The 26,442-nt window shown below is 41.0% G+C and overlaps 6 protein-coding genes across 19 annotated transcripts in view; 5 read left to right on the forward strand and 1 right to left on the reverse strand.

The window, feature by feature from the left end:
- The window catches only part of LOC6582285 (protein furry), a 51,129-nt gene that overhangs the window by 2,198 nt on the left and 22,489 nt on the right, over positions 1–26,442 (reverse strand). For 3 of the 7 annotated variants that reach the window (XM_032730856.2, XM_032730860.2, XM_032730857.2), the window contains 11 exons: positions 10,021–10,140; positions 9,811–9,944; positions 9,649–9,747; positions 9,426–9,560; positions 9,200–9,371; positions 9,032–9,137; positions 8,630–8,965; positions 1,963–3,538; positions 1,388–1,894; positions 712–1,332; positions 400–429 (listed from right to left, as the gene is read on the reverse strand). In XM_032730856.2, the coding sequence (XP_032586747.1) occupies positions 400–429; positions 712–1,332; positions 1,388–1,894; positions 1,963–3,538; positions 8,630–8,965; positions 9,032–9,137; positions 9,200–9,371; positions 9,426–9,560; positions 9,649–9,747; positions 9,811–9,944; positions 10,021–10,140 (3,836 nt within the window). The remainder of the gene's footprint in view (positions 1–399; positions 430–711; positions 1,333–1,387; positions 1,895–1,962; positions 3,539–8,629; positions 8,966–9,031; positions 9,138–9,199; positions 9,372–9,425; positions 9,561–9,648; positions 9,748–9,810; positions 9,945–10,020; positions 10,141–26,442) is intronic. The other 4 variants (XM_032730858.2, XM_032730861.2, XM_002007952.4 and 1 more) reach the window with 2 other exon arrangements.
- On the forward strand, positions 3,814–4,725 carry LOC6582286 (serine protease 1). The gene has a single exon (XM_002007953.4). The coding sequence runs from the start codon at positions 3,829–3,831 to the stop codon at positions 4,648–4,650; it is 822 nt and encodes a 273-aa protein (XP_002007989.2). The 5' UTR covers positions 3,814–3,828; the 3' UTR covers positions 4,651–4,725.
- Positions 4,825–6,209, forward strand: LOC6582287 (serine protease 1). Its single transcript, XM_002007954.4, has one exon. It carries the CDS (start codon positions 5,394–5,396, stop codon positions 6,195–6,197), a length of 804 nt encoding a protein of 267 aa, XP_002007990.1. The 5' UTR covers positions 4,825–5,393; the 3' UTR covers positions 6,198–6,209.
- Positions 6,547–7,428, forward strand: LOC6582288 (serine protease 1). The gene has a single exon (XM_002007955.3). It carries the CDS (start codon positions 6,562–6,564, stop codon positions 7,366–7,368), a length of 807 nt encoding a protein of 268 aa, XP_002007991.1. The 5' UTR covers positions 6,547–6,561; the 3' UTR covers positions 7,369–7,428.
- Positions 7,705–8,574, forward strand: LOC6582289 (serine protease 1). The gene has a single exon (XM_002007956.4). It carries the CDS (start codon positions 7,720–7,722, stop codon positions 8,515–8,517), a length of 798 nt encoding a protein of 265 aa, XP_002007992.1. The 5' UTR covers positions 7,705–7,719; the 3' UTR covers positions 8,518–8,574.
- LOC6582290 (galanin-like G-protein coupled receptor npr-9) lies at positions 10,724–26,437 on the forward strand. Of its 8 annotated transcripts, none has more exons than XM_044009788.1 (8): positions 10,724–10,820; positions 12,101–12,788; positions 17,245–17,387; positions 17,550–17,749; positions 18,085–18,206; positions 20,079–20,197; positions 20,410–20,477; positions 25,959–26,437. In XM_044009788.1, exons 2-8 carry the CDS (start codon positions 12,123–12,125, stop codon positions 26,054–26,056), a joined length of 1,416 nt encoding a protein of 471 aa, XP_043865723.1. In that variant the 5' UTR covers positions 10,724–10,820; positions 12,101–12,122; the 3' UTR covers positions 26,057–26,437. The 8 variants fall into 8 exon arrangements, with proteins under 8 accessions (XP_043865723.1, XP_043865721.1, XP_043865725.1 ...); XM_044009786.1 differs by having other exon boundaries at positions 10,727–10,820; positions 12,002–12,788; XM_044009790.1 differs by having other exon boundaries at positions 10,733–10,801; positions 12,002–12,788.

Consider the following 26,442-nt stretch of genomic DNA (forward strand, 5'->3'; position numbering starts at 1 on the left):
CATGCAGTATAAACACTCAAGTAGATATATCAAACATTAAGTAAGAAAAGAGTGGAAAGCTTACGCTTTGTCTGGTCGCAATCGATCCTGTTAGTAGCGATGTGCTCAGAGACTGAACGTATTTAAACAAAGAAAAACGAAACAAACCGTTTGAAATAAAACAGAGACGCATGCAAGAAGAGTGCGGAACGAAAGAAAAATGCAAATGAAACAAAAGAGAACTAGCGATGCCCAAAAGAGATGTCCCAGACTGAGAACACGCCTTCAGCATGTGTACGAAATGTGTGGAATGAAACGGATGAGCAATGCATAAAGGTACACGTGAAATGAAACGAGCCAAAACAAATTACGTAAACAAAGAAAAAGCTACACGTGACATTTAGAAACATGTTCTTTTACCTTTGAGCAAATAGAGTTTAGAAAATCGTCCTATAATTAGGTTTGGTTCGGGTTGTTAATGATGATATAATGGCGTGTTAGATTTGGTTTGATATTGGAATTGGTTTATATCAACATTGATTTATAATTTAGTTTATATTTTTGTTTGTTACATGAAAGAAAAAGAATCAGAAATAAATAATTTGGTAGAGATGATGGCCATATTAGAAAGCAGGAGCTGAAAAAGCTAGCGCTAGGGGAGCTCAAAGCATGCACCTGGCTAATGTACAAGCTGGAAACCCCCTTTCGAACCCCGTGTGGCCAGAAACTTACCGATGGCGACTTGGGCAAGCCGACCCGCTGTCCACAGGTGGTCAACAGATTGACCAGGCACTCGCGCACCCGGCACTGCGACATCCAAGGACGCTTCCAACCGCTCAGTGGCACGGTATCCGCCGGCGAAAGGCTGGCACTGCGCCTGGGTGAGTTGGGTGTGCCAACAACACTGCCAAGGCCAATGCCGTGCTGCTGTTGCTGGTGCTGTTGGGCAGCGGCGGCAGAGGCGCCAATGGCAGATACATTCCCATGAGCGCGCTGTTGTTGCAGCTGTGCACCCGCCTGCTGTGCAGGCGCAACTGTCACGGTGGTGGCATTGGTCAGTGTGGAGTTTAGCGACGAGCTGCCCGTGGCGGATGCTGCAGAGCCCGATGTGGGTTCCTCGGTTTTGAGCAAGATGCGACGTCCGATCAGCGGAGTTTGCGACACGTCGAAGGTGAACTCCATGGTGCGGCCGGCCAGTTCCTTTTTACAGAACATATCCGAGTCCGGATATGCGCCATAGAAGGAGAACGATAAGCCGGCGCTGCTGCCATCGCTGGGCGGCACCACTTGTAGCGACGAGCTGCGTGTAACGATGAGCTTTAAGATCTTCAAAGAATCCTTCCAGTTCACAGTCTGCAAAGTAATAGTAGAGTTAGCGCAAATCCAAACATCTATCTGATAAACTCACATCCAAATATTTGCCTATGGCACGCAGCAAGTCCGCATTGATATTCTGTGCCTGTGGCGCCGATAGATCCACATAGTGTAACATGCAGTGAATGACATTGAGGACCGGCACTTGGACCTGTTGAGGTCCCTTCTCCAGTACCTCGATGAGGAAGGCCAGCATGTGGAGGCCCATGTGAGCGTATGTGTCGTGCAAGTACTTGACCACACACTTGGTCCACTGGAATGATTCCTTGCAGAACGTTTTGCGACTGTACAAGGTCATCACTGTGCCCAGATTCTCCAGCTTGGCGCCCAGCTCCGTGGACACGTGTGCAATATTCTCAGCGCTGCGTATACAAATCTCATTGGCATCCTCATAGTGGAGCAGCATATACGGCAGCAGCGCAATCACGTTCATGGGAAAAGCGCAGCTCTGTGTGGGATCACAGACTGGCAGGCTGAGCAGCGGTGCGAACTGGGACAGCAGCGTGATTGTTGGCTCATAGGTGGCACTGTGGGTGCAGCCCTGATGGAAAAATAGAGAAAAGTTGTTTACCGGCTTGCGCTGTCTGTGATCAGTCGTCATTGGCTCACCTTCAATAGCAGCGCATGCACGCCGGGGTATGCAGTCCATTTGAGCTGCTGCTGCAGCTTCTCGACTTTGTCCCGCGCATCGGGTCGATCCAGCGGCAGGCGATGCAGTACGCGGGTTAGCAGACGCAATGCCAGCAAGAACTCGTGCTCATAGTCCGACTCGAGCAGTGAAACCGATAGCCAGAATAGCTGCGCCAATATGGTCATCTTGTCATCCTGCGTGGCCGTATCGCCTAGCATCTTCAGGCTCTGTGCGCTACGTGAGCGAGACAAGGCGGAGCCAACGCCACCCACGCCAAACTTGCAGACAACACTGCGCTCCAGCTCGATGCCTGAGGCGCGATTCCTCAGCTCCACCTGCTTGTCGCAGGGCGAGTTGTTGGCCTTGCGGCCGCAATAGGACACCGAGTAGCTGGTGCTGCGTCCATGACTGGGTATGGAGTAGTTGGAGGATTGCGGTGTCATGCCCGACGGCGACTTCTTGCCAGGCAGTATAGAGTTGGGCCCGCCGTCCTTGTTGTTCAAATTGGGCGTGCTCTTGAAAATGTCCTTCATGACATCAAGCGGCCGGAAGTCAGAGTCCAAGCTGTCGACAGCAGCTTCCAGCGTCAGCAGCAGCTCCGTTACGTAGCCCTGCATATCCTCGCCCTGCTCCGCTACAGTCTCCACCAGACGGGACAGTATGTCCGAGAGCATGCGTGAATTGATGGGCACATTGAGGGCGCGAAAGATTTGGAGGCAACGCCCGGCGTAGTGACGCAAGGAGCAGGACAAGCCCAGTTGTAAAGCCGTCTGCGCCCATCGCTCGGCAATGCGCGCCTGTGGATAGCTATCGGCAAACACCTTGACCATGTGCTTCAGGAAACAGCTCAGCTGCTCCGCTGACTTCACCGACCACACCTTAGCTGTGATATCCTCGTAGTTCCACAGCGGCTGGCTGGTGTCCTGAGCTAGGAACTTGATCAAACTCTTGATAACATGCGCTATGGGCATGCTGGGACCCGGCTGGGGAGGGGCGTGCTCATCCGGCACCTCCGAGTTTTCCGTATTATTCGGATTGATTTGCAGCGCAGCGGGCGTAGCAGTCAAAGCTGCTGGCGTGGCACTTGCCCCTGCGCCCTGCACTGGTGGCGGCTGCTGCTGATTCTGCGGCGTCTGCGGCAGCGTCTGCTGGTTGGTCGAGTGCGACGCAATGATCGTCGAGCTCGAGAGATTATGCTGCAGTGCATAGGCAGCCGCCTGGGGGCTTACGTGCAGCAGATAGCTATCGAATTGCTGGTGCAGCTCCGTAAAGTTATTGTCAATCACGGGCAGAGCGGGCACAGTCAGGCCCAAATCCAGCTTGCTCGTCTCACTGTTGAGCAGAATGCGAGCGACCGTCAGATGATCATTGTGCTCAGCCAGGACAATCAGCAAATTGACACAGAGCTGCTTGCAATGCTGGCGCACAATGACGCGGGTGTGATCAAGGCCCAAGAACAAGATGTGCAGCATCAGTGGCAAATGAAGCGTCCAATCGATGCCTGGAATGCCATCCACCACAATGTCTGTGAGCAGCATGACAGCCACATTACAGCTGCAAGAGAAAAGATATGGAGATTATTATAGAGCAAAACGTTCTCTAAGATTTTGTGGAACCAAAAAAAAAAAACTTTTAAGAACAACTTTGTACTCTTGATATTGCTGAGGATCTTCAATTTGGAAATGCTTAGCCTAATGCTCGAACACATTATTTGTTAAAACTTATTTTGTTTACCTCGCGAATGAATCATGCTAATTAGTATATCTTGCCAAGGGGCTTTACCTAAAAAGTGGGTCAGTTTACTATATAAGCTCCAACTCCAGCTCTCACTACTTTCATTCAGAATGAAGGTGGTGATAATATTTCTGCTCTTTACCCTTGCTCTAGCAAGCAGCTTGGCTGCCGTTGAGGAAGTATATGATGACTTAAGACTTGATGTGGAGCCAGTGTCAGAGCCGCTCCTTGAACTGGAGCCTCAAAACATCATCACGAATGGCTATATAGCACCAGAGGGCAAAGCCCCGTATATTGTGGGTCTGCTATTCAGTAAAAGAAATTCAGGCGCATGGTGTGGCGGCTCAATAATTGGAAATACTTGGGTCCTAACCGCTTCACATTGCTCAAAGGGATTCAGCACGGTGACCATTTACTACGGCTCAAATCGTCGTGCCCAGGGCACAGTGATACACACTGTGAACGCGGAAAATATCATTAACCATCGCACTCATGACATAGCATTGATACGCACTCCACACGTGGCCTTCACCGATCGCATCAACCTGGTCAAACTACCCAGTGCGAGCAACTCTGGTGAACTCTATGTCAATAAACGGACAACGGCGTGCGGCTGGGGTATAACCACCTCCAACAGGACACCCGACCAACTGCAATGCATCGATGCGACTGTTATATCGAACCAGCAATGTGCCAGAGTCTATGCGGCTGGCTCAATCAACAGCCAAATCCTCTGCATAAGCACTCCAGGCGGCAGATCCATTTGCTCTGGCGACTCGGGCGGACCGCTTGTCACACAGGACAATACTATTCTGATTGGCGTTAGTCAGTTCGTTTCTTCCAGAGGCTGCACAGCTGGACATCCGGCTGGCTTCACTCGTGTTACGAGTTTTCTAGCTTGGATACGTCAGCACACTGACATCTCGTACTAAATCCTTATAACTATTCGCAAGCACAATCATAATTGAAGAAAATTTGATTTAATAAAAATTACTTACTGCAATCAATTGCATTATCTTTGTGATTATTAAAATAATAATAGAATAAAGAGTAATAAATATGGTAACAGATTTTTTAAACTGTCATTGTAATCTAGTATAAATTAATTAAAAATGCCTAAAGAATATACGCAAAGAGGTATATAGCATGTTATTATACCAATTCTAAATATGGGTGAATCAGTATAATTTAATGCTTCGGGGGTTTTCTTAACAAATGGCTCGTTATGTGGAAGATCGATAAGCGGAAAATCCACTTGTGGCGGTGACTCCGATGGCCCCTTGGTTACACACTCTGATCGCACCTTGTTTGGTATAGCATCATTTTTCTCTGGAGCTGGCTGCATGTATGATGACCCAGCTGGTTTCACTAGAATTACGGCTCACTTGGACTGGATACGAAAAAGCTCTGTCTGGAGTTCCTTACTAAGAAACTAAACATCATCACATAGACAAAGTGTAAAACTAATAAAGGTGGATTCTATACAAACATAGTTTGTAGATATGTCTTAAGCTTAACTGATAAACAGTGAACCATTATCTTGTATTTCAATAGCTTATTTCTTTTATCATAATATATATTATCATCAGACAATTCTAAACGATGACGTAGTTAATTCCTGACACAGACTATATAAGATCGTAGCTGCTAACGATCAATCACATTCTACTCAAGTATGACAGCTCTCGTGTTACTGCTTTCATTGGTTTTTGCCGCTGCTTTTGCAAACAACAATCAGACCACGACAAAGATCTCACTAGAGGATCTGCCCGTCGGTACTTTTATTACCAATGGCTATCCTGCCCCCGAGGGCAAGGCACCTTACATCGTCAGTCTGCTGATCAGAACTGATAACAGCAATAGTGCTGCAATAGGCAGTGGCATCATCATCGGCAACACTTGGGTCCTGACAGCAGCTCATTGTCTAACCACGGACTATGTGGACATTCATTATGGCTCCACTTGGCGAGTCAATGGCCAGTATCATCACAGTGTTCGAAAGGAGAACTTCATTCGCCACCATCTCTGGCCCGATACCAATGGCAATGACATTGGCCTGATTCGCACTCCGCACGTTGACTTTACGCCAACAGTCAACAAGGTCAACCTGCCCAGTTTCAGTCAACAGAACGAACTCTTCGAGAACTGGTGGGCAGTAGCTTGTGGCTGGGGAGGACAGGCCAATGGACAATTGGCTGACTGGCTGCAGTGTGTCGATCTACAAATCATGAGCAACAACGAGTGCTCAAAGACCTATGGCAATCTACCAAACGGCATACTGTGTGTGGGCACACCTGATGGAAAATCCACCTGCGGTGGCGACTCCGGTGGCCCGTTGGTGACGCACGATAATCCCATTCTAGTGGGCGTAACATCTTTTGGTTCGGCAGAGGGCTGCACAGTCGGACACCCAGCTGGTTTTACCCGCGTGACCGCTCACTTGGACTGGATACGTGAACACTCCGGAATCGCTTACTAATCAACTCCAATTTGCATATATAACAATCTAATATCTTGTAATGCATACATATATAAACTTATATTAGCTATCATTAAATAAAACATAATCGCATTTCAGTATTTATGACTTCTTAATGTTGTCTCTAGCTTGTGTTAAAAATTAAAGAACTGGAGCATCATAAAGATCTGAAATATTATATTTCCACTTAAGAGTCAAATACTACCTAATGTCTTAGCTCATTAATACTCAATCATTATCTTCCATGTCAACCACTTCTTTCTCTTATCGTTCATAGTTCTTAGGAAAGAAAAGTGTAATTACTTTCTGCATCTAGCTATAAAAGATCGGAGCAGTAGACGTTATATTCACTTTCTAGTTAAGCATGAAAGTTCTTCTGGTAATAATTTCCTTGGCCTTTGCCGTCGCCTCCGCGGAAGACAATCAGACCAAGATCACGCCCTCACCAGACGATCATGATCCCAGCAATATCATTACCAATGGCTATGCAGCCTACGAAGGCAAAGCTCCCTACATCGTCAGTCTGCTGATAAGAACTGACAACAGCAATAGTGTTGCAATAGGCGGCGGCACCATCATCGGCAACACCTGGGTTCTGACTGCCGCTCATTGCCTAACCACGGACTATGTGGACATTCATTATGGCTCCAATTGGCGTGGCAATGGCCAATACTATCACAGTGTGCGGAAGAACAACTTCATTCGTCACCATCTCTGGCCCAATACCAATGGCAATGACATTGGCCTGATTCGCACTCCGCACGTTGACTTTACCTCAAGGGTGAACAAGGTCAATCTACCCAAATTCAATCAACAGAAAGAGCTCTTTGAGAACTGGTGGACAGTTGCGTGTGGTTGGGGAGGGCAGGCAAATGGAAAACTGGCTGATTGGCTGCAGTGCGTCGATCTACAAATCATGAGCAACAAAGAGTGCTCTAGGAGCTATGGCAATCTGCCCAATGGCATATTGTGTGTGAAAACACCTGGTGGAAAATCCACCTGCGGAGGTGACTCTGGTGGCCCATTGGTGACACACGATAACCCTATTTTGGTGGGCATAACATCATTTGGTTCGGCAGCTGGCTGCACAGTCGGACACCCAGCTGGGTTTACTCGCGTGACCGCTCACTTGGACTGGATACGTCAAAATTCTGGCATCGCGTACTACTAAACAAAGAAGCTTCTTGGGCTAAAGTAAAAGTCTAATAAACCTGCATTCTATATAAAATTACTCCTATGGATAATTAATTTGAAGAAGAATATTTATTAAGCTTGTGTAGACAGTTAAGAAATCTGAATAGTAATCCAAACCAATTCTAGTAACAGTAACCATAGACGCGAACTATCCATTTGAATGAATAATGTCTTAAGCCATTAGCTATCTACAACTATCTTCAATTACCTTTCTTTATTACAATTATCACTTGCTATCACCAGACCAAGTTAAGCAACTGGTGTAATTAGTAGGTAGAGTTTCCTATATAAGATCGTAGCTGCAAGTATTTTTACATTCAAATTAAGTATGAAAGTTTTCGCTCAAATTCTTTTGCTGGCTTTGGCCTGCACCACTGCTCTTGGCAATCGAACGACCTCAACGGATGAGGAGCATAATCCCAGCAACATTATTGCCAATGGCTATGCAGCCTACCAAGGAAAAGCGCCCTACATTGTCAGCCTGCTATTGGAAAACTACGACGGAACTCAAGTCGGAATTTGCAGTGGCGTAATCATCTCTAGTTCTTATGTGCTGACTGCCGCCCAGTGCCTGAGCACGGACGTTGTGGAGGCTCATCTTGGTGCCATTTCCCGAGGCAATGGTCAATATCATTTTAAAGTTTACGAATATGATTTCATTCGTCCCGAGAACTGGCCGTCCATGGGCTATGACATCGGACTGATTCGCATTCCCTACGTGGAATTCTCAGCAACCGTAAACAAGATAAATCTGCCAAGACTTAGTCAAAAGAACGAACGCTTTGAGAACTGGTGGGCAGTTGCCTGTGGCTGGGGAGAACTGGCCAATGGTCAAACTGCCGATAGGCTGCAGTGTGTCGATCTACAAATCATGACTAATAACGAGTGCCATGAGAGCTATGGCGTTCTGCCACCGAACGTAGTGTGTGCCAGAAGCACAGGCGGAAAGTCCACATGTAGGGGTGACACCGGCGGCCCACTGGTAGCCCATGACGAGCCCGTTTTGGTGGGCATAACATCATTCGGTTCGGCTGATGGCTGCACGTTCGGAAAACCAGCTGGCTTTACCCGTGTTACCTCCCACTTAGATTGGATACAATCTAACACGGGAATTTATTACGAATAATGTGTGAGTCTTTGAAAATAATAAAAGAGCATTCATAAAAGCAAACAAAATTTGTACTCTTCTATATTTCCCTGTGGAGTCACTAAACGGTGATAATTTGCTTTTCACTCACCGATGGAATCCGCTGATAGGTAAACTGACATCGGGTAAAAATTCGGTAAGTGGTGCAAAGTAACCGCCATATTCGGGCATGGGCAGCGGATGGGGATGTAGATTGGCCGGCGCCTCCGCTGTATTGCGTAGCTCCACATTCTCTTCCTGCCGCAGCTCCGGATCATTGATTAGTATGTCCTCGGGTCGCGGCAGTATGGACGGACCCGAGGCAGCACGTATTTTATCAGCACCCCGAGGCGGCCGACTGCCTCCGGTAATGGGTGTAACAGCAGCGGCAGCCGCAGCCGCGGCTGCCTGTGTATAGGCGCGTATGCCGCTGTCCGATTTGCAGGTGCTAAAAGTGCCGAAATAAACTAATTAGTTTCAAGTTACTTTTGCATTTTAGTTAAATATAACAAACCCAATTTTAATGGGATCCTCGCCGCTGTGCCGCTTGGTGTGTATGGTGCCCTTCTCCACGGTCAGGTCCTGAGTGCGCGAATCGTTAATGCCGCCCACAGGTTGTCCTGGCAATCAAAGAGCAAAGTCTCAATTAAGCTGCGAAAATTAGATTTCAGCTGCAACTCACCATCGGCGCTATGACTGGAAGCCTTTCGCATGCTGGTCAGCCTGTAGAAGGGCGGTGTTTCAGTGCGCTCGATAAGGCAGTTGAGAGTCTCCACTGTCTGCAGCTCGGCCATTAGCTCATCAAGCAAGCGATCCGGACAGCTGCGTGCCAAATAGAGAGCCACGCGCTTAGCCTGAAAATACATAAGTTAGTTGCCGAAAACGTGACCAAAATGCATGCCACTTACATAAGGCAACAGCTCGGTGGGTGCCATGCCACTCATAATGACCAAATAGCGCAGGATGACCTTTAGATTGTTGGGCCAGAACTGACACAAGGTGCCCCACAGCTCCTCAATATCGCGCGGATGAGCATCCGAAAACTATACACAGTCAAGACAACAGACAAAGAGAGAGGGAGAGAGAGAGACAGTTAAGTAGTGCATTAATATAAATGTTAAGTCTACTCACCTTGGCAGTTATATAAAATAGATTATTCAAAATCATTTCTGTGGCCTCCGTTGAGCCGGTGCCCTCACGACGTCCGCGTGTGCCCGAGTCGGGGAAATACTGCAAATGAAGCATAGCAATAGATAAAGCACAACAGACAAGAGACTTTACAGGCACGCCTACCATAATATAGGAAAGGGGCGTCGCAGGCGGCACACTCGTTGCAACCAGTTCCATGTTCTGCAGCCAGGGCAGCAGACACTGCAGCAGCAAGGCACGCACATCTTCACGGGCGCTCTGAAAACGATGTGTTATCTCTGCAAAGACACATAAAAAGAGGAAATCAACTGCTGTCTGCTGGTGTCTAACAAGTTGCCAGTCGTCGTAACTCACCCGAAAATATGGACATGGTGAGCTCGGGTCGCAAGTGCGCCAGCTGCTTGGAGAGGAAACGCTGCGAACGACAATAGGCATTACTCAGCAGCTCATCCAGCGTGCCAACTTTATCATCTTCTGAAAGCGAACAACAAGAAAAAGTGAAAGTGAAAGTGAAAGTCTAGTGAATGTAGAACACTTAAGAACCATCATATGAAACATATTCGTAAAATGAAAATCCAACCCCATATATTACTTCCGGCCATTTGTTGGTTCTGCCGCAGCTGAATGCTCGGCAACAACTGAATGCATCCGGCGAGGGCATCGCTTAGGCAACTCCAAGACTTGCGGTTTTCCAGTTGTTAGAAAGCTTAAAGCCGGCACTGGAAAGCTGCGAAGTCGGTGTTTATGTTTGGTTCAATCTGTGCCAGCTCACAGCAGACAATAACTAAAAGCCACTAACACAATTGCAACTCCTGTTGACAACAATAGCTGCACCACTCTCCCTCCCTCTCTTTCTGAACCTAGAAATCAGTTGGCGGCCCACTTGTTGGGCCACCTCTAGCCCGTGACCTTGTCACCTGTTGATTCTATGAATGAAATGGCGACATTTGGCAGTGCGCCGACTCGAAATTGGAGGCGAAAAGCTTTCCGGCATTTTTCGCGCCTTCCAATGGCGGCGAAATGAACCGAATTGCTTATAAGCTCGTCTCGACCATTGTCTCGGCTTAGTTGCGCGCGTATTGTCCTGCAGGCCGGATGCCCTGTCAGCGAATCAGAATTCATTGAACCCAGCAACGTAATAAAAAGCGCCGTCGGTAAAACTCAGCGAGCCCCATTGAACAATTAATAGACTAATAAATAGCGCAAGAAAAGAGCACACAAAAAAGAACTTTAGAGCCAAGCGGAAAGTTTGTCAAACTTTTATTAAGAATCTAAAACTTCCTTGAACACTTGTCCGATTTCAGAGCGTGTGAAAAAGTTCCTCGAACAAAATCAAATTAAGAAAAAAATTACACAAAAAAAATAAAAGTTAAAATCAAACGTTAAAAAGTTAAGAAACCATTGGAAAAAAAGAACTTTGATATAATAATTTTTTACTGATAATAGCATAGCACTTCCTAAAACTTGAAATGAACAAAATTTATTTCGTATTTGACGGCGCGTGCAAAAAGCAGAAAATTAAATAGGCTCAACTATATTTTTTTGAGACAAAATAAATAAGAAACTTTTACAGAACTTGAAGATGCGAAAAAATTCTGTTAAAAGTGCTCAAACTTAAAAACTTTTACATTCAACAACATGCTATTGCGCTTTGTTACGAAATATAAAGTGAAATGAACTTTATATTCAGTAGTCTATATAGTACATGCATAAGGGACTGCCTAGGCTAACTATAGAACATAGGTCATGGCAAAAGGTTAGAAATGTCATAGCCAAGACAATGAACAGGAAGTGGAGTTCATATATAAGATATTCATTTTTATGAACCTGAACCCCTTTTCAATGTGAAATCATATTTTTTAGTCTTCAGGGCATATTTGACACCTTTTGAAATAGATAAAAGTCATTTTTCAATTAATTCTCGAATACTAATCTCTTTTCAATATAACAAGCAGAATAGATAGAATCGATAGATAGATAGTAATATTAACTAGAATATAAGTTTATATATAAGCATCTAATGCTCAGTGCAATAAGCAAGTACATTTTCTATTTTTATTTATATTTATGTTTATGCAGGGTATATAATCTTTCTTCTTAGCATCTGTAAAGCTTATTATTTTATTTGCCTCAAGTTTGCTGCAGAGCAGAAAAGTTTTTAGCTAGATAATACACGGAAACTGTGGTCGCAGTAGTTCATTACTTGAAGTTCGTTGGAATTTTTATTTATCTCCAGTCCAGCAGAAAGTTGAGTCTTATTAAATTTGCATCTGTTTTGGTTTCACTGTGCCGTGTAGTAAAAGGGAAATTAAATACTAACAACAACTAAAAATAGTTGCAGCTGCTAAGAAGGAATTGAAAATACAGTAAAGTCGCATCGTGAAGGGGCTGGGAAAATAGTGTGACTAATGCACACCCACCATTGACTTTGCAGCGAACACAGCTCAAGCGCAATTATGGCTAATCCTTACGAGACAGCCGTGTCGAACGTAAGCCAGGACATATCAACAGCATCCACATTGAATGAAACGTTGTTCGACTACGCTGCTACGGCAGATGACAGCAGAAATGCCAGCGGCGACATGGACATGGACTTTATGTCCGTCGAGGATGAGGAAATGCTGCGAATCGCGTACCTCATTGGCGATATTGTGAATAGATATTACGTGCCCATCATCTGCTGCACGGGCAGCATTGGCAACATACTCTCCGTCTTTGTCTTCTTCATGACCAAGCTACGCAAATTATCGTCGAGCTTCTATTTGGCCGCATTGGCCATCAGCGATACCTGTTTCCTGTGCGGCCTATTCATGCAGTGGCTCAACTTTCTCAACGTGAACATCTATAATAAGAATTATTTCTGCCAGTTCTTCACGTTCTTCAGCTATTTGGCCAGCTTCTGTTCAGTGTGGTTTGTTGTTGCCTTCACCGTGGAGCGTTTCATAGCGGTCATGTATCCGTTAAAGCGTCAAATTATGTGCACCGTTCGTCGCGCCAAAATCGTTCTATTTGGCCTCACTTTAGCTGGATGTGTGCACTGTGTGCCATATATATTGATTGCCAAGCCTGTCTACAGTCCCAAATTGAATGATACCATATGCGATCTGAACACCTCTTACAACGTGAGTAATACTTTCACACTACAACTACAACTGCGACAAATTACGACAGTTTACCACACCAGGCCTATGATTGTCAATTGAATTCACGCACTCACTCATTCATTCACACATTCATGCATCCCACATTCATATCCATATCAAACATGAAAAGCCTTTCTATTGCATATTTGTAATTCCAGATACTGGTCTCTGAACGCTTTTAGTGGGTTGCCATTGGCAACTGGCAGCGACTAGTGCCAAGAATGTTGCAAGTGAACGACCAACAAAAGGTTGCCACAAAAGCACAGACTACGGCACATCCTATCGTAAATTCTCTGAATTCACCATATGCGCGCATCACATATTCAAAATGCTTGACTTTGTTTGTTCTTTGTTATGCAGCTTCAGTCTATAGAATTTATACGATTTCGCACATTGCTCATAAATCAAAGCGAAAAAATAAAACAAAATTTGAAGAAATATAAAAATAAGGAAACACTTCATGCATGGCCCAGCCTAATTAATGTGATTATCAATGATATATTGAAATTCAAATTTAGGTAGCATTTACTGTCTGTCAAAAGTAGCGGAAATTTTTATGAAATATTCTAGTTTCCTAATATTCATATCAAATGTATATAGTTTACACTCGAATTGCTACCCTCTGCTTAACATTCCGTGTAGCTCATAGGATTTCAGAATCAATTTAAGCAACAGCTTCAGCAAATAAACGAATCGTCAAGCACTTGTCCGATATTTCTCTCTCCTTTCATTTCATTTCCTGTCGAAAACATTTCTGTTCTCTACTGCCTTTTTTTACAGCTGCTGATAAGACTCTTATCGCTTAATATGTTAAATCGAATCGAAAAAACTCTTTGTCCGCTGAGCACTGACTGTCAGGCTCTTAAATTAATAGTGGCGCAGTTGAATGGGCAACCAACTAAAGCTCATATCTTTAAGTTTGGGGAAAAAACGGAACATGTTAAGAGTCAGCCCAAGTGCGTCAAGTTGTTGCGGTCACACAAGAGGAAAAAAACCAAAATACAAAAAAAAAAAGGAAAATAACAATAATGGCACTTCGTAAACGTTACCAATTAATCAAACGCACAGTTTATTTAGCCAACTGCCGAGTGAGTTAGGCACAAATTGACAATTTATTAAGAAAGACAACAAATTAGAGGCACAAATGTGGCCCACAGCGCAGCAGCATGCCATCAAAGGCCAACGGACTGGGATCAAGCCTCAAATAAGTTGGCTACGAATATGAAATACCTAGGAAAGGTTTAAATAAAACTCAAGCCTTTGCCATCCACATACATACATAAAACTAATGTACTGCTTAGACTATTCTCAGAATAAGCCACTTCATTAAAAGTATCCTTTCACTCACCCTTGAGAGTTACTCACCCTTAAGCTACTCACTCCACTGGCCTATCCCCTACAGGGTATACAAACGCGTCGTAAGACAAACCGCAGCTAAAACTAAGGCAAACAAGTTCTTTTTTAACCACAACGCAAAAGAAGAAAGTCAAACAATTGCTAAACAAGCTTGAGCCCTTGGGCTAGCTATAGGTGTGTCCGATTGTCAAACACGCACACCAAAAAATATAAAAAAACAACTTCACTCACCCACACACACAAAAGAGGTAGTGGTAGTGGTAGGTAGCTGGCACTGAATGGCGCTCGCCATTCCCTAGGCAATTCGTTAAATCTCAAATTTCTATTTACAAAACATAGTTTATATATGTACATATATTGGATATTGTATAGGCCACTCCGATGGCCAGGGTACAGACCCTGAAATTCGATGCTAATTTTCAGACAGTGCAAGTCAAACAAACCGAACGAAATGTCTACCTTCAAAAGCGGCATGAAACAAACAGTAGCAGGAGCAGCGATCGTCGCTATTAGCCAAATTGGACTCAGGAACAACTGAGCCGTAAAGTTGGCAACAAAGCCGCGCCTATCAAAATGATAAAGTGTCCCGAAATTGTCGCATTGTCAAGAACAATACGTTGTATCTATATATATATATATGTATATGTATATGTATATACATTTCAGGCATTCAAATCCAATCAGTAACGCCAAAATAAAAGAGAAAATAAAATGAAAATGAAAGCACAAACCCGCCACTTGCTGCTGCCGTTGCTTGGCGAACGTGTCGTATGAGTGATGTGGACATATCCTTGTCCTTTTGAACGTCTCGCTTGACTATGTTGAAAACTTGGTAGATCGATGGCTGAACGTGGGCATTTCCAAAAATATAGAAAAGTGAGCATAGATTTCTGGTCGGGCGCAAAAAAAAAAAAAAAAAAAAAATCAAAAACACTTTTCATTTCTCGTCTGGCATGGTCTGTATCTATGCCCGCATTAAAAGCAGCTGCTGTTGCTGCTCCTCTTACTCCTGCTTAAGTTACTTATTCACTGAATCTGCACAAATTGCACAGGAATTTTAGCCATGTGCCGGCCAGAGCACAGGCGCTGGCCCAGACTCGCCCATAAATGAATTAAATTAGAGGTAATTGTTAGTAAGTACATTACAAGAATGTATAAATAGTCTGCATTAGCAAATGGCCCAAGAAATATGTTCCAGAACGAAACATAACGAGCTGTAATTAGGCCCACATATTTGAAAAGTGCGTGGGACATTAAGGCAGCAAGCAGAGTCCGAAAATATAAAGTTTTGAGCAAGGGAATTCCTATCTCACTGGGCAAAATGTTTATTCTAGCCAGTCAAGCTCTCTTGTCATGCGAATCAATTAAATTTTCTATTTTATTTAGCCTATTAATACGACACGCCTAGGGCGATTCTTGGTCAAGAAGTTGTGCACATTGAAAGCAATTCGATGTTGTCATAATCACAGTCATATTTTGCAGAGGCATGTTAGCTATATAATATATAAAGAGAGATATACATATTTAATCCCACTGGCTTTAAATCAATCAAGCTGCTGCAAGGCCACACAGTCAACAATCACATGGCTTAGTTTAAAATTGCGTCTTGTCAATGTGTAAAGCACAATTGTTGACAATTTCCAGCAGCAGCTGGTCAACTGCAACATCTTTGATAGAATAAATATGTAAGCCATGTATACGGAAAAGAAATCCAATTGAAAGCTAGCTCCGACACTCTCTGAGTGGGCCCAGCCCGTCCATCAAATCAAGGCCAATGCAACAGACAAATCAACCAATGCTACGACTGTCTTAGCTCCATCCAAATTGGAAAATTAATACAAAAACTTGTAAAAGGATATTCCAAAGGAATTTACAGCATATGCCACAAAAAAAAAAAAAAAAACAAAAAACAACAACATCAACACTGAGAATTGATTGGAAATTGAAGAGTTATTATGCTTTTGATCCATTCAAGCCAAAAGCAATTGCTGAATTTGCCCAAAAATTGAAAAAGGCTCAGGAAAATTACTTTAACTAATTGCATTTCGAACCGTATCGTGCTCTATCCATCACTAAAAATAGCTGCATGTCCTAAGGTCATACATAATTACAATGGCTTACACAAAGGAATCCAAGAATATTATCTTACATTGGCTCATTACGGCCCTTTGGCAAGATTTGCAAGCTGATTCTATTACCTGAAGCATTCAGCACTCAATTTCCGTCCAATATATATTCATTAATTACATCCGAGTGTTAATTGCGTACAATTGTGTTAGTGTTTATTAAAAAACATTCTGGCATTTTTAAGGCTGGTAAATAATTTAATTCTGATGACTGTAGCAGCCGATACACTTATTTTAATTAATTCAGTTAATTAACCATATTTATTTTTATTGCTTTACATTTTTTTTTTTTTTTTTGTCGGCTTAAAGGCAACCCAGAAAGCAATTAAATTAAACAGCATACAATTAAAATTTTCCGGGAAAGGGCTCTTCATCTGTTTGAAGAGGTATTAAAAATAAATGGCAGATTAAGAAGGAACAAGTTGATTAAGAGCTCAGATTAAGATGCTCTAAATAGAAGGAAAGGTCCAAAAATAATTTCGAAAATGACTAAATATTAAAAAATAAAAAAATATAAAAAATATAAAAAAAAAATGGCACTTCTGTTGACCTTATATTAAATTTCTGAAAAGGGAACAATTTAGCCAGAAATTCCAATTGAAAAGTTCAATTATTATTATTTTTTTTTTCTCAGCTTTTTAACAATTTTAATTTACTTTTTCTCTGGAAAACTCACAAATACTTTCGAAAAACTAACTAAAAAACTAAAAAATGTTCAAGTTTTCATTCAGTTTGGTGCAGTTTTTAATTGTTTTTAAGCCAATGCAATTCGATTTGCCAGCACAGTCGCACAGCTGCAATTACATTACGCATACGCCTCGTCAACCCGCGCCACAATCCGAATTTGATTAGGGCCACAAACACACACACATACACTCACCCACACACACAGACACACACACACACACAGAAATGGCATGCGTATTTCTAACGAAATTTGGATTTTATTACAGGAGCAACTGGCTTTATTCAACTACTGGGACTCGATTGTTGTCTATGCGGTGCCCTTTACAACCATCACCGTGCTGAACACCTGCACGGGCTGCACCGTTTGGAAATTTGCTACCGTTCGACGCACACTCACAATGCACAAGATGTGAGTTGGCATTGCCGTTGCATTTGATGTTTATGATATATGATTCCAATTTCGCAAGAATGCCGACCACATCAATAACAAATATTATTATATTTATCAGTACAAAAGTCCAATTTTAATCTAATCAAGTATGTTTTCCTTTTGTTACACGCAACCCTGCAGGAAACCTCAGATGACAAATATGCCAGCGCATGCAGCTTCCAGTTATCGCAGTGCAGCATCGTTGAAGCGTCAAAAGTCAACGGGCATACACCCGAGTGGACAGCACAGTGTATCAAGGCAAACCGAACAGCAGCAGCAGCAGCAACAACGACAGGAAGTCAGGCCCCAACATCATTGCGAGATAACACCGAAACCATCAGGTGGGTAACGACAAGTTTGGTTGCATTTGGTTGACAAGACCACACATAAGCTGCTTATTTATAAGCACAAGGCAGCATCACAAACACACACACACACACACACATTGACAGACTCCTGCACAGCTGCAGTCAACTTGTTGGCAAACTTTATTAACTTTGCCAAGCACAAATTTACCACAATTAATCACGCTTGAGAAGCAGCGTGAAAATGCCAACTACTTAAGAGTTGCATTGCGACTTGCTGGGCAAAAAAGTTGGACTTAAATAAATGCCAAGTAATTTACGCATTTCATCATATCATATAACTAATGCGACACTTTGACTTGATCTTGCAGGACGTCGCAAGGTGCAGAACTCATCCCAGTTGAAGGTAACCAAAATGTTGCTTGTCGTCTCCACGGTTTTTGTCTGCCTCAACTTGCCGAGCTGCTTGCTGCGCATCGAGACCTATTGGGAGGTGAGTTTATAATTATGTGCCAAGCATAGCTGGGTTATTACCCAGCCAATAGGACTCCCAACACAAACGCTCCGAGCTATCAAAACACTGCCGCACCAGGTCAGTCCTTATTAATATGCAAACTTCGAAAATGTCTCAAAGGCTCTTTGATTACGTATACGCCGCGTGTGCCGCGCAGAGTTTAACTTCAAAAACCATCGCTACACGCGTATGATTATTAAGACTTAATTAAAGTTGATCAAGCATGAGTATAACAGGCTAAATAAAGCTATATATATATACCATATATTATATATATAAACAATGAAATGTCTGCATATAAAATCACACCAGCTGCTCCCATTGCATAAAGAAAGTTTTATGATTGCGGCAACCACAACTGCTAATTAATTGTGTCCTTTACGTAACAGCAGCCCTCACGCTAGATTTATACTATAGCACTATGGAGACCAAGGCCAGAAAAATAAGATTCATTTCATGCTATTTTTTTGCTGTTTAGTTAAGATAGCTAAAGCTTGATGTTTTTGGAAGCAGATTGTTTTGAGGTGGGTAATTGTATTTTACAATCATGTAATATATATATTTTATATTTAATGCGTAGATGAAAAGAAATGGCCACACATAATGGCAAATAATGTTTAGTTAATGAGCTAAAGTCAGTCATAAAATAAGTTCATAAACTTCTATTTGTGTATACCCATTGAAAATGTTAATTAATGGTATAATAATTTTGCTAAAATGAGAAAATTTAGTCTCCGTCAGATAAAAAATAAAACTTGTATACAATATAACAATTTTTTGTTTTATGAAATATACCGAACTTGAGTTGTAAAATCAAAACTCCCTACTACTTTAAAGCTAGAGTCGTTAAATATTAATCAGGGTATCTCCCAGTCACGCATTTCACGATTAGCGCCTGTTTATTTTATATGATATTTTCTATTCATAATAAATTTCCTAGAATGCCGAAAAAAAAAAAAAAAAAAAAAAAAAAACAAATTTAGCTGAGTTGATTAAATGTCAGCTACGCTTAAGTATATAAACTGACATGCTTGAATGTTTTCAAACGAAGGGGTTTACGCAGCGGCGCACGACAATGCTAAGTGCTTGGAGTATGATTATGCCTGGCTCTGTCTTTGCCATAAAATTATGCTTTAATTAGTTTGTGTACTTTTGACACTTTTGGCTTGTAAAAAAAGCAACAAAATTAAATAAAATAAAATAAAAAGAATTAACTGAATGACAGCAGATTCTTGACAACACTGCAGCATTTAATTATATAAATAACGCTTTAACGGATTATATTTTCCACAGGAAATTGGTATACTGGATATGATTTTTCACTGCTATATATATGTATATACATATATGAACATAATTGCACATACTCAAATCAGATATAATAATTCGCATGAATAAATTCAGAGACTGTGAAAATTGTTATTTCACGAGACGTGTCGAAATGCCCGAACGGAAAAGTAGCTTTTCATTTTTCATGTAAATTTGCCCTTAGCTATCGACAGCAGGCGATTGAATGAATGAATTGCAAATTGTTTCAACACGCACGACAAGCATTGAATATTGATTGCGACATCAAATTAATTGAGCGAAAGGGTTTGCCAGCAACAAAATACGCAACCAACTGGAAATGTCGAAATAAGCTCAACAGGTTAATAGACCATACTGAGGCATGCAATACGAGTCGATTCTCCAAAGAAATATTAATTACAAAGTTATGACACAAATAGTTCAAAGAGCAGCTTACACATAAGCATACCACAGATGGCAGCATAAATTAAATTATATTTTATATAAACACACACATACATATTTAGATATACTTCTATTTCCCTCTTTCTCTTTTCCTGCCAGACACAAACGGATAAAACACAAAATTCAACAATCGTTTTGCAGTACATCTTCAATGCGTTTTTCATTACGAATTTTGGCATCAATTTCGTACTTTATTGCGTGAGCGGACAAAATTTTCGGTAAGTACTTCCAACACAGGGGCTTAAGTACTTTACATTGAAGCCTGTGTGTCTGTTTGCATGTGCATATGGTGTACATATGTGTAAAAAAAAAAAAAGGAAAATATAATTTGCCTTGTTTATTTTACGGTTTCGTTATTTGCATTTTGCACAGAAGATTGGCTTGAAAAGCTCTTAACCGTAATTATCTTTTCTCTTGCTATATATTACAGCAAAGCGGTGCTCAGCATTTTCCGTCGCGTCTCGTCGGCTCAACGCGAGGGCATCACTCAAGTGACAGGTAGGTGCACCTGAATGTACACGCTGCCAAATACTTAAGCAAGTGCTCAAGCGTCTCGCTTAAGTAAATTCAAAGAAATGAAAATTTTATTACTCATACATGCAAATAAATGCAAAAGAGCAATGGCAAATCTCCACGGGATGCAACCAGTGCCTAAAATTCAGTCAGCTCACTTATTTTTGGAAAATCAACTTGTTCGATGTGGGAAAGGGAACAAACTGTACATTCGTTGGGGTATATGGAACTTAGCTAAACTCAATACAATTACGATACGAATTGTGTAGAAGTATATAAATATAAGTTGTAGTAAAAATAGTATTAATTATAACTAAACAAAAAAGTTGTAGTAGGACTGAATTCTAAATAAACTAGAAGTATTAGTACTAAACATAGAAGTAGTAGTAGAAGTTGGTCTAGTTGAAATATTAGTAGAGCTAAATGAAGAAATAGTAGTAGAAGTTGGTAGTAATTGTACTAGTAGTAAAACTAAATGAAGAAATAGTAGTAGAAGTTAGTACTAGTTGAAGTAGTAGTAGGACTAAATGAAGAAGTATGAATAAAAACGGAAACGGAAGTTTGAATAAAAGCAAAAGTGGGAATAGTACTAACAGTTTCAGTAGTAGAACCCCAATATCAGTAGGAAATCTAATTATCATCATTATAATCGATTCGTTCATTATCATAAATTTTACTATTACCATATACAGTGTCATTATTATCACATTATCATCAGCAACTTGTTTATCATCACAATAACATAATGGGACAATGATTATGATGTAAACAGAAAGACGGACAGGCCTACATGACTAATCCAACTCAAACCTACGCTTTGATTAAGAATACATAAATATATGTATATTATTGAATCATGTTACCCTCCCACTGTCACATAAATATTATGCGCTGATTATCCCCATTTTCGTGAAAGAAGGAATTCCTAGAAAAACTTCAGCAAAATTTTATGCTAATCTAGAAAAGGAGCTTTAACTCTTGCCAAAGAAGAAGAGCTTTAAAGGAAGTCAACTACGCAGCAGATAGTGAAACGCCATTGAGAGACTTCAATCAAAATGATAAATTATTAAAAGTAGTATATCAAATCGGGAGGAACGACGCAAAGGTCAACGATGTCTGTTTTGTTTATATCAGCTTTGTTATTGTTTCTTATAGTTTAGAATAACAAACACACACACACACAGACACACACAGAGAAGATAAAAGAAGCTAACAATGATGAGGGTCAAGTTGGTGTAATTTATTATAAGTACAAATGTCAAATCCATCATCAAAATTATTTCCAGCCAATTTTAAAGTCTTATGCAAATAACTAAGCCCCGCAAATGCTATAATTCAATTTGCTTTTTAAGATTTACCTGTTCAAAGTACATTATTTATTTATGCTCGAATTCGAGGCAGTAACAAATTGCGCTCCAAGGCGTAATAATAAAGACAACTTCGCGGATTATTGCATTAAAAATGTATAGTATAAGCCGGTTAAATCAGAAAATAAAGTATGAGCAAATCAAGTGGCGGAGGCTTAAGCATTTGTGGCTAAATGCACAATTTTAAATGAAATCAAATGAAATTAAATAAAACGACAGAAGCCGACAATCCAAGCGGGCAAAAACAGTTGAGAGCAAGTCAAGTTGCCAAGGTTAAAAGGATCAGCACAGTCAAAAGGTTTTTTGTATGTTACACACAAATATTGACAGCCTCATCCGCTTGCCAGAGCAGCAGCAGCGGCAGCACCTGAGCAGGTGGAACAACAGTTGGGAATGCGGCTACATCAAATGTAATTAGCGTTTCCATTGTCGCACGACCAACAGAACGTTTTAAAAATCGTGCTTCAGCCTATTTTATTTACATGCACACACCCACACTCTCCCAACACACATTCATATTTTATATTTGCGTGTACTCGTCCTAGCTTCAGGACTTCAGTCACGCTGCTGCAATAAAGCTTTACTCGTTTTTTTTTTTTCTTTTTTTTTTTTTTTGCGCACGTCAATAACAAGTGTTTAAACAGTAACCAACTCAGCTGTGAGTAAATATCGCACTGCAGAATCAAGCATAGACAGACAGCTCGTTGTTAGCACTTGGCAATTATAAAACAAATATTGATTTAAAATTTGTGATGTGATTTGGCCAAGCCAAGACAGCGTCGCAACGTGTTTAATTGAAAGCTGATTAGACAGGTGCATCAAAATGTCAGCTTAATGAGTTTCAAAGGCCAATAGGGTCTCCTAGAATCGCAGCATTTAATGAGACTCAATTTAGGCATCTGAATTCCAAGAAATACGAGCCTAGAAATATATTTTTAGCCAATTCTCATTTGAGCAGCTCTTAGCTACATTCTGGTTTAATGTAATGAAATTTGCTTAGGCGCCATTCAAGCGTTATATGCAGGACTTTCTCGACTCGCGCTAATTGAAAAACTTACTAACTGATTTAACGCTTACGCTTAAAGGCATTAGCATTGAAACAGATTACATAATACAGCTACAGATTCACTATCACACTAATTGCATCTGCCCCTATCACTGCCCAACTAAACTTCAGACAATTTTTGCATATCCTGCACAGCGTTTCAATTTGCTTTCGCACAAAGGAACGCGTGCTCGCCAATTTAATAAGTGTTTGCCGAACGGTACAATTTCAATCATGCGGCTGTAGTTAATCACGACTTTGATTGGCCAACAGTATTCGTTACAGTTTCAAACACTGACACATTCACAGAGAAACACGCGCACACACACACACACAGAAAAACACGAACATACGCACACACACACACCCGTAGGCAGACTCTATTGTTAAATGTATATAGCTCATACGCCATGTGTGTTACGTGCGCTGCATACAATACGCGAACTCTGGCATGGAAAACAGAGCTTGCTCATTATGTTTTTCATACCCTAAAATGGACAGAGTATGTTATTTTTCTGAATGATGATGTGGCAGGCAAAAGTGGATAAGGGAAATTTAAAGAAAATTAACCTAGATAGCTGATGTCTATATCCTAAGATCAGAGCTGCTTGTATATCACTTTTACTTTACTACTACTTTTCTGCTCTTAAATAATAATCTCTATTCTAGTTCGATATTAATGACATTAGTCATGCCATTTAAGAAATTGCTGTTTTAGATGCCTTCAGTCAATTCCCCTGCTTTGCACGACTTTGCAGGTATCTGCTAGTCGAGCACTTCTGCCCTCGAGCTTTTCTACTTGTTGTCTGTTTGGACTGCTCATTGAATATTGCCAGCGCCTTGGGAGCACTCAGTGATACACGGATCCTGGTGGCAATATGGCTGACAGTCAAGTCAATCAGTGCAACACCCGGCCGCTTGACTTAACCATTCGAGCTGATAATAATAATAAAGAAAAGCAGAAGGAAAACGTGCAGATACGCAGATCCTGTATATACACAGATATATATATACACTATATATAGCTGTAGCTCTCTACTTATAAATTAAGCCTAGGCGACTGGCGGTCGTGGCAGCTCTGACGCACATCTCACATTTCACTTGGGGCTTTCATTGAGATGCTTCCTCTTTGAATTTTATGTAATGGCCAACAATTTGGATTCCATTGTTATTTAACTATATAATTCAGAGAAAACAGCACAGATAGTCAGGCGGACACCTAAAGGCCAGCGTCATCATTAATCTAAAAAAATATATATATATACTACTATAAAGACGAAGACAGAAGAGCATTGAAAGAGAAAGGGCGAGCTTGATTTATGCACTACGATTTACGATATTAGCATCTGGGGGGCTTCTCTCTTTTCAACTCTTTAAAATTCCCGACAATTTATAATTGGCTTTATAATAAATTAATTAAAATCAAGCAAAGGCAAAGGCAGGCAAACTCCGACATGCTCAGCACCGTTCCTTTTTCCTTTCTCTTTTATTCATCGTAGAAAATTATTTGCTGGTGACAATTTTCATTTTATGTACTGGTTTTGTTTTGAACTTCAGACGCAACAGCGTGAAATTCTTTGCATAGGACGCTTTTTTTTTACCAGACTAAAAGAGTGTATTAAAAAATATAATATGTTAATATACATATACATACATATATATATATTATTTATAATCAAACAATAACACGCCCAGACCAACAATTTTCATCAGTTGCTTACCAGATGCCAGAATGAGTGTGAATGGGTGTGTGTATTTATATGTTTATCTACGTATGTATGTGTATGCGGGCTAGCGTGTGCATGATTGATTGGCAGAGATTGTCTAGAAATTCAATATGCCCAAACAAAAAACAAAAAACACAAAAAATTACATTGTCAACAACACCAAACAAAAAAAAAGAAAAACTTTTGCAAATTTTGTTGACAGCCTATCAAATTTTTTCACATGAGTTCAAAAATTTTTCAATTTATTAAAAATTGATGAGCGCGTTTATGCGCCAAAGCACAACAAATGAGATACTTGAAGAAAGTTGGCGAAAACAAAAGCAGTTATAAAACTTGACGATAAAGTCTCAAGAAAAGATAGTTAAAACTGATGCATAGCAAGAGCCTTTAACCTAAAAGTATTTTAATGTTGGACATATGATTTATGTATAACAATAAATCAATATAGACATAAATAGTAAGAGTTTAGCCAGAACTTTTGATTATTGATAAATGTTTTTATGTGGAAGATTTCTCTTAATGAGATTTCCATTGCTATGCAAACAATGCTGGTCAAATAGCGCGCAGTTGTATACTATACTTTATGTACAAAGACCTCAAGATCTGCTGTAGTATAAACGTCAAAATTTGCAGCACTACGTCTGCTCTGCGCTGACAGCGGCAAATCCGCCATAAAGGGTCTCCAGAATTGGGCTATAATTTAAAAAACGAAAAAAAAAAATTTTTGTAGCTTAATTCTGAGCTAATGCAAATACAAGTATAAATTGGAATCGCGGCAGGTAAATAACGACCGTGAATGTAAATTAAAAGTGCAGAGAAAAAGGTCGAAACTCGGGTCCAAGTTCATCAAAAAGTATGCAAAAGAAATAGACAACCAGATAATTGAATAATAGCCCATTTTATGAAAAGTAAATAAATATAAATGAAAACTTGACGGGAATTCTGAAGGGAAATCTTCATATTCTCGGATACGAGCAAGAGTTGCTAAATGTTTAAATACATTTCAAATATTTCTGAGTGAAGGCAGCATAATTAGAAAGTTTATAATTCACAGCAACCAGCTACATGTGGCACACGCAATCACCTGTAAGCACACACAGACACAACGAAACCACACCCACCCACACATTTGCGTACACACACGTTATATATTACGTCAATAAAGTTTTTTAACTGCGCTTGACTGGCAGCAGCAGAGTTCTCATTTAATGAGATTTTCCCCTCACAGCACTCGCATTTAAAAACGTCGAGACTTACGCTCGCACTATTTTCAACTGTTTAGCACAGGTTTTTCACTTGGTTTTCCTTTCGTTTTTGTCTTTGACAGTTTCCGAGTATTGCCGCAACACGGGCACCTCGACTAGGCGACGCATGATGACACAACACTGCTGGAACGAGATGCACGAGCTGCATCCACTTAGGTAAACTAACGAACTAAGCAAATACGAAACGAAGGAGAGAATCTCATCGAAACTGAAAACAAGCATCTAGCAGTCGGGCGACATAGACTGCAGAATACTCGTTCGTACAGAAAAAACATCTCTCAGTTTGCGTGTCCCAGAGAAAGTGTTATTTATAATCTGTATCCATCTTAACTGATTCGAATTCTACAATGTTTTTACTTGCCTACGATGGGCGAACTTTTGATAAAAAAAAAAAACCTAATATACCCAGTGTCTCCCTGCCCCGTAAACGAGCATTAAGAGAATTTTAAATAAAAAACAAATCGAATATCGTATTTCATTAAGCTAAAACTGTTTGTGATGTTCAAGTCAAATAAGTGTTAAATCAAAACAAATTTAATTGGAAAA

This window comes from Drosophila mojavensis, unplaced genomic scaffold (genome assembly GCF_018153725.1).
Source record: "Drosophila mojavensis isolate 15081-1352.22 unplaced genomic scaffold, ASM1815372v1 contig_74, whole genome shotgun sequence".
NCBI lineage: Eukaryota > Metazoa > Arthropoda > Insecta > Diptera > Drosophilidae > Drosophila > Drosophila mojavensis.

Coding starts and splice junctions, on each gene's coding strand:
- LOC6582286 (XM_002007953.4), top strand. CDS start 3,829: ATGAAGGTGGTGATAATATTTCTGCTCTTTACCCTTGCTCTAGCAAGC.
- LOC6582287 (XM_002007954.4), top strand. CDS start 5,394: ATGACAGCTCTCGTGTTACTGCTTTCATTGGTTTTTGCCGCTGCTTTT.
- LOC6582288 (XM_002007955.3), top strand. CDS start 6,562: ATGAAAGTTCTTCTGGTAATAATTTCCTTGGCCTTTGCCGTCGCCTCC.
- LOC6582289 (XM_002007956.4), top strand. CDS start 7,720: ATGAAAGTTTTCGCTCAAATTCTTTTGCTGGCTTTGGCCTGCACCACT.
- LOC6582290 (XM_044009788.1), top strand. CDS start 12,123: ATGGCTAATCCTTACGAGACAGCCGTGTCGAACGTAAGCCAGGACATA. Junction 20,198..20,409: donor GTGAGCGGACAAAATTTTCG/GTAAGTACTTCC, acceptor TATATATTACAG/CAAAGCGGTGCTCAGCATTT. Junction 20,478..25,958: donor GGGCATCACTCAAGTGACAG/GTAGGTGCACCT, acceptor TGTCTTTGACAG/TTTCCGAGTATTGCCGCAAC.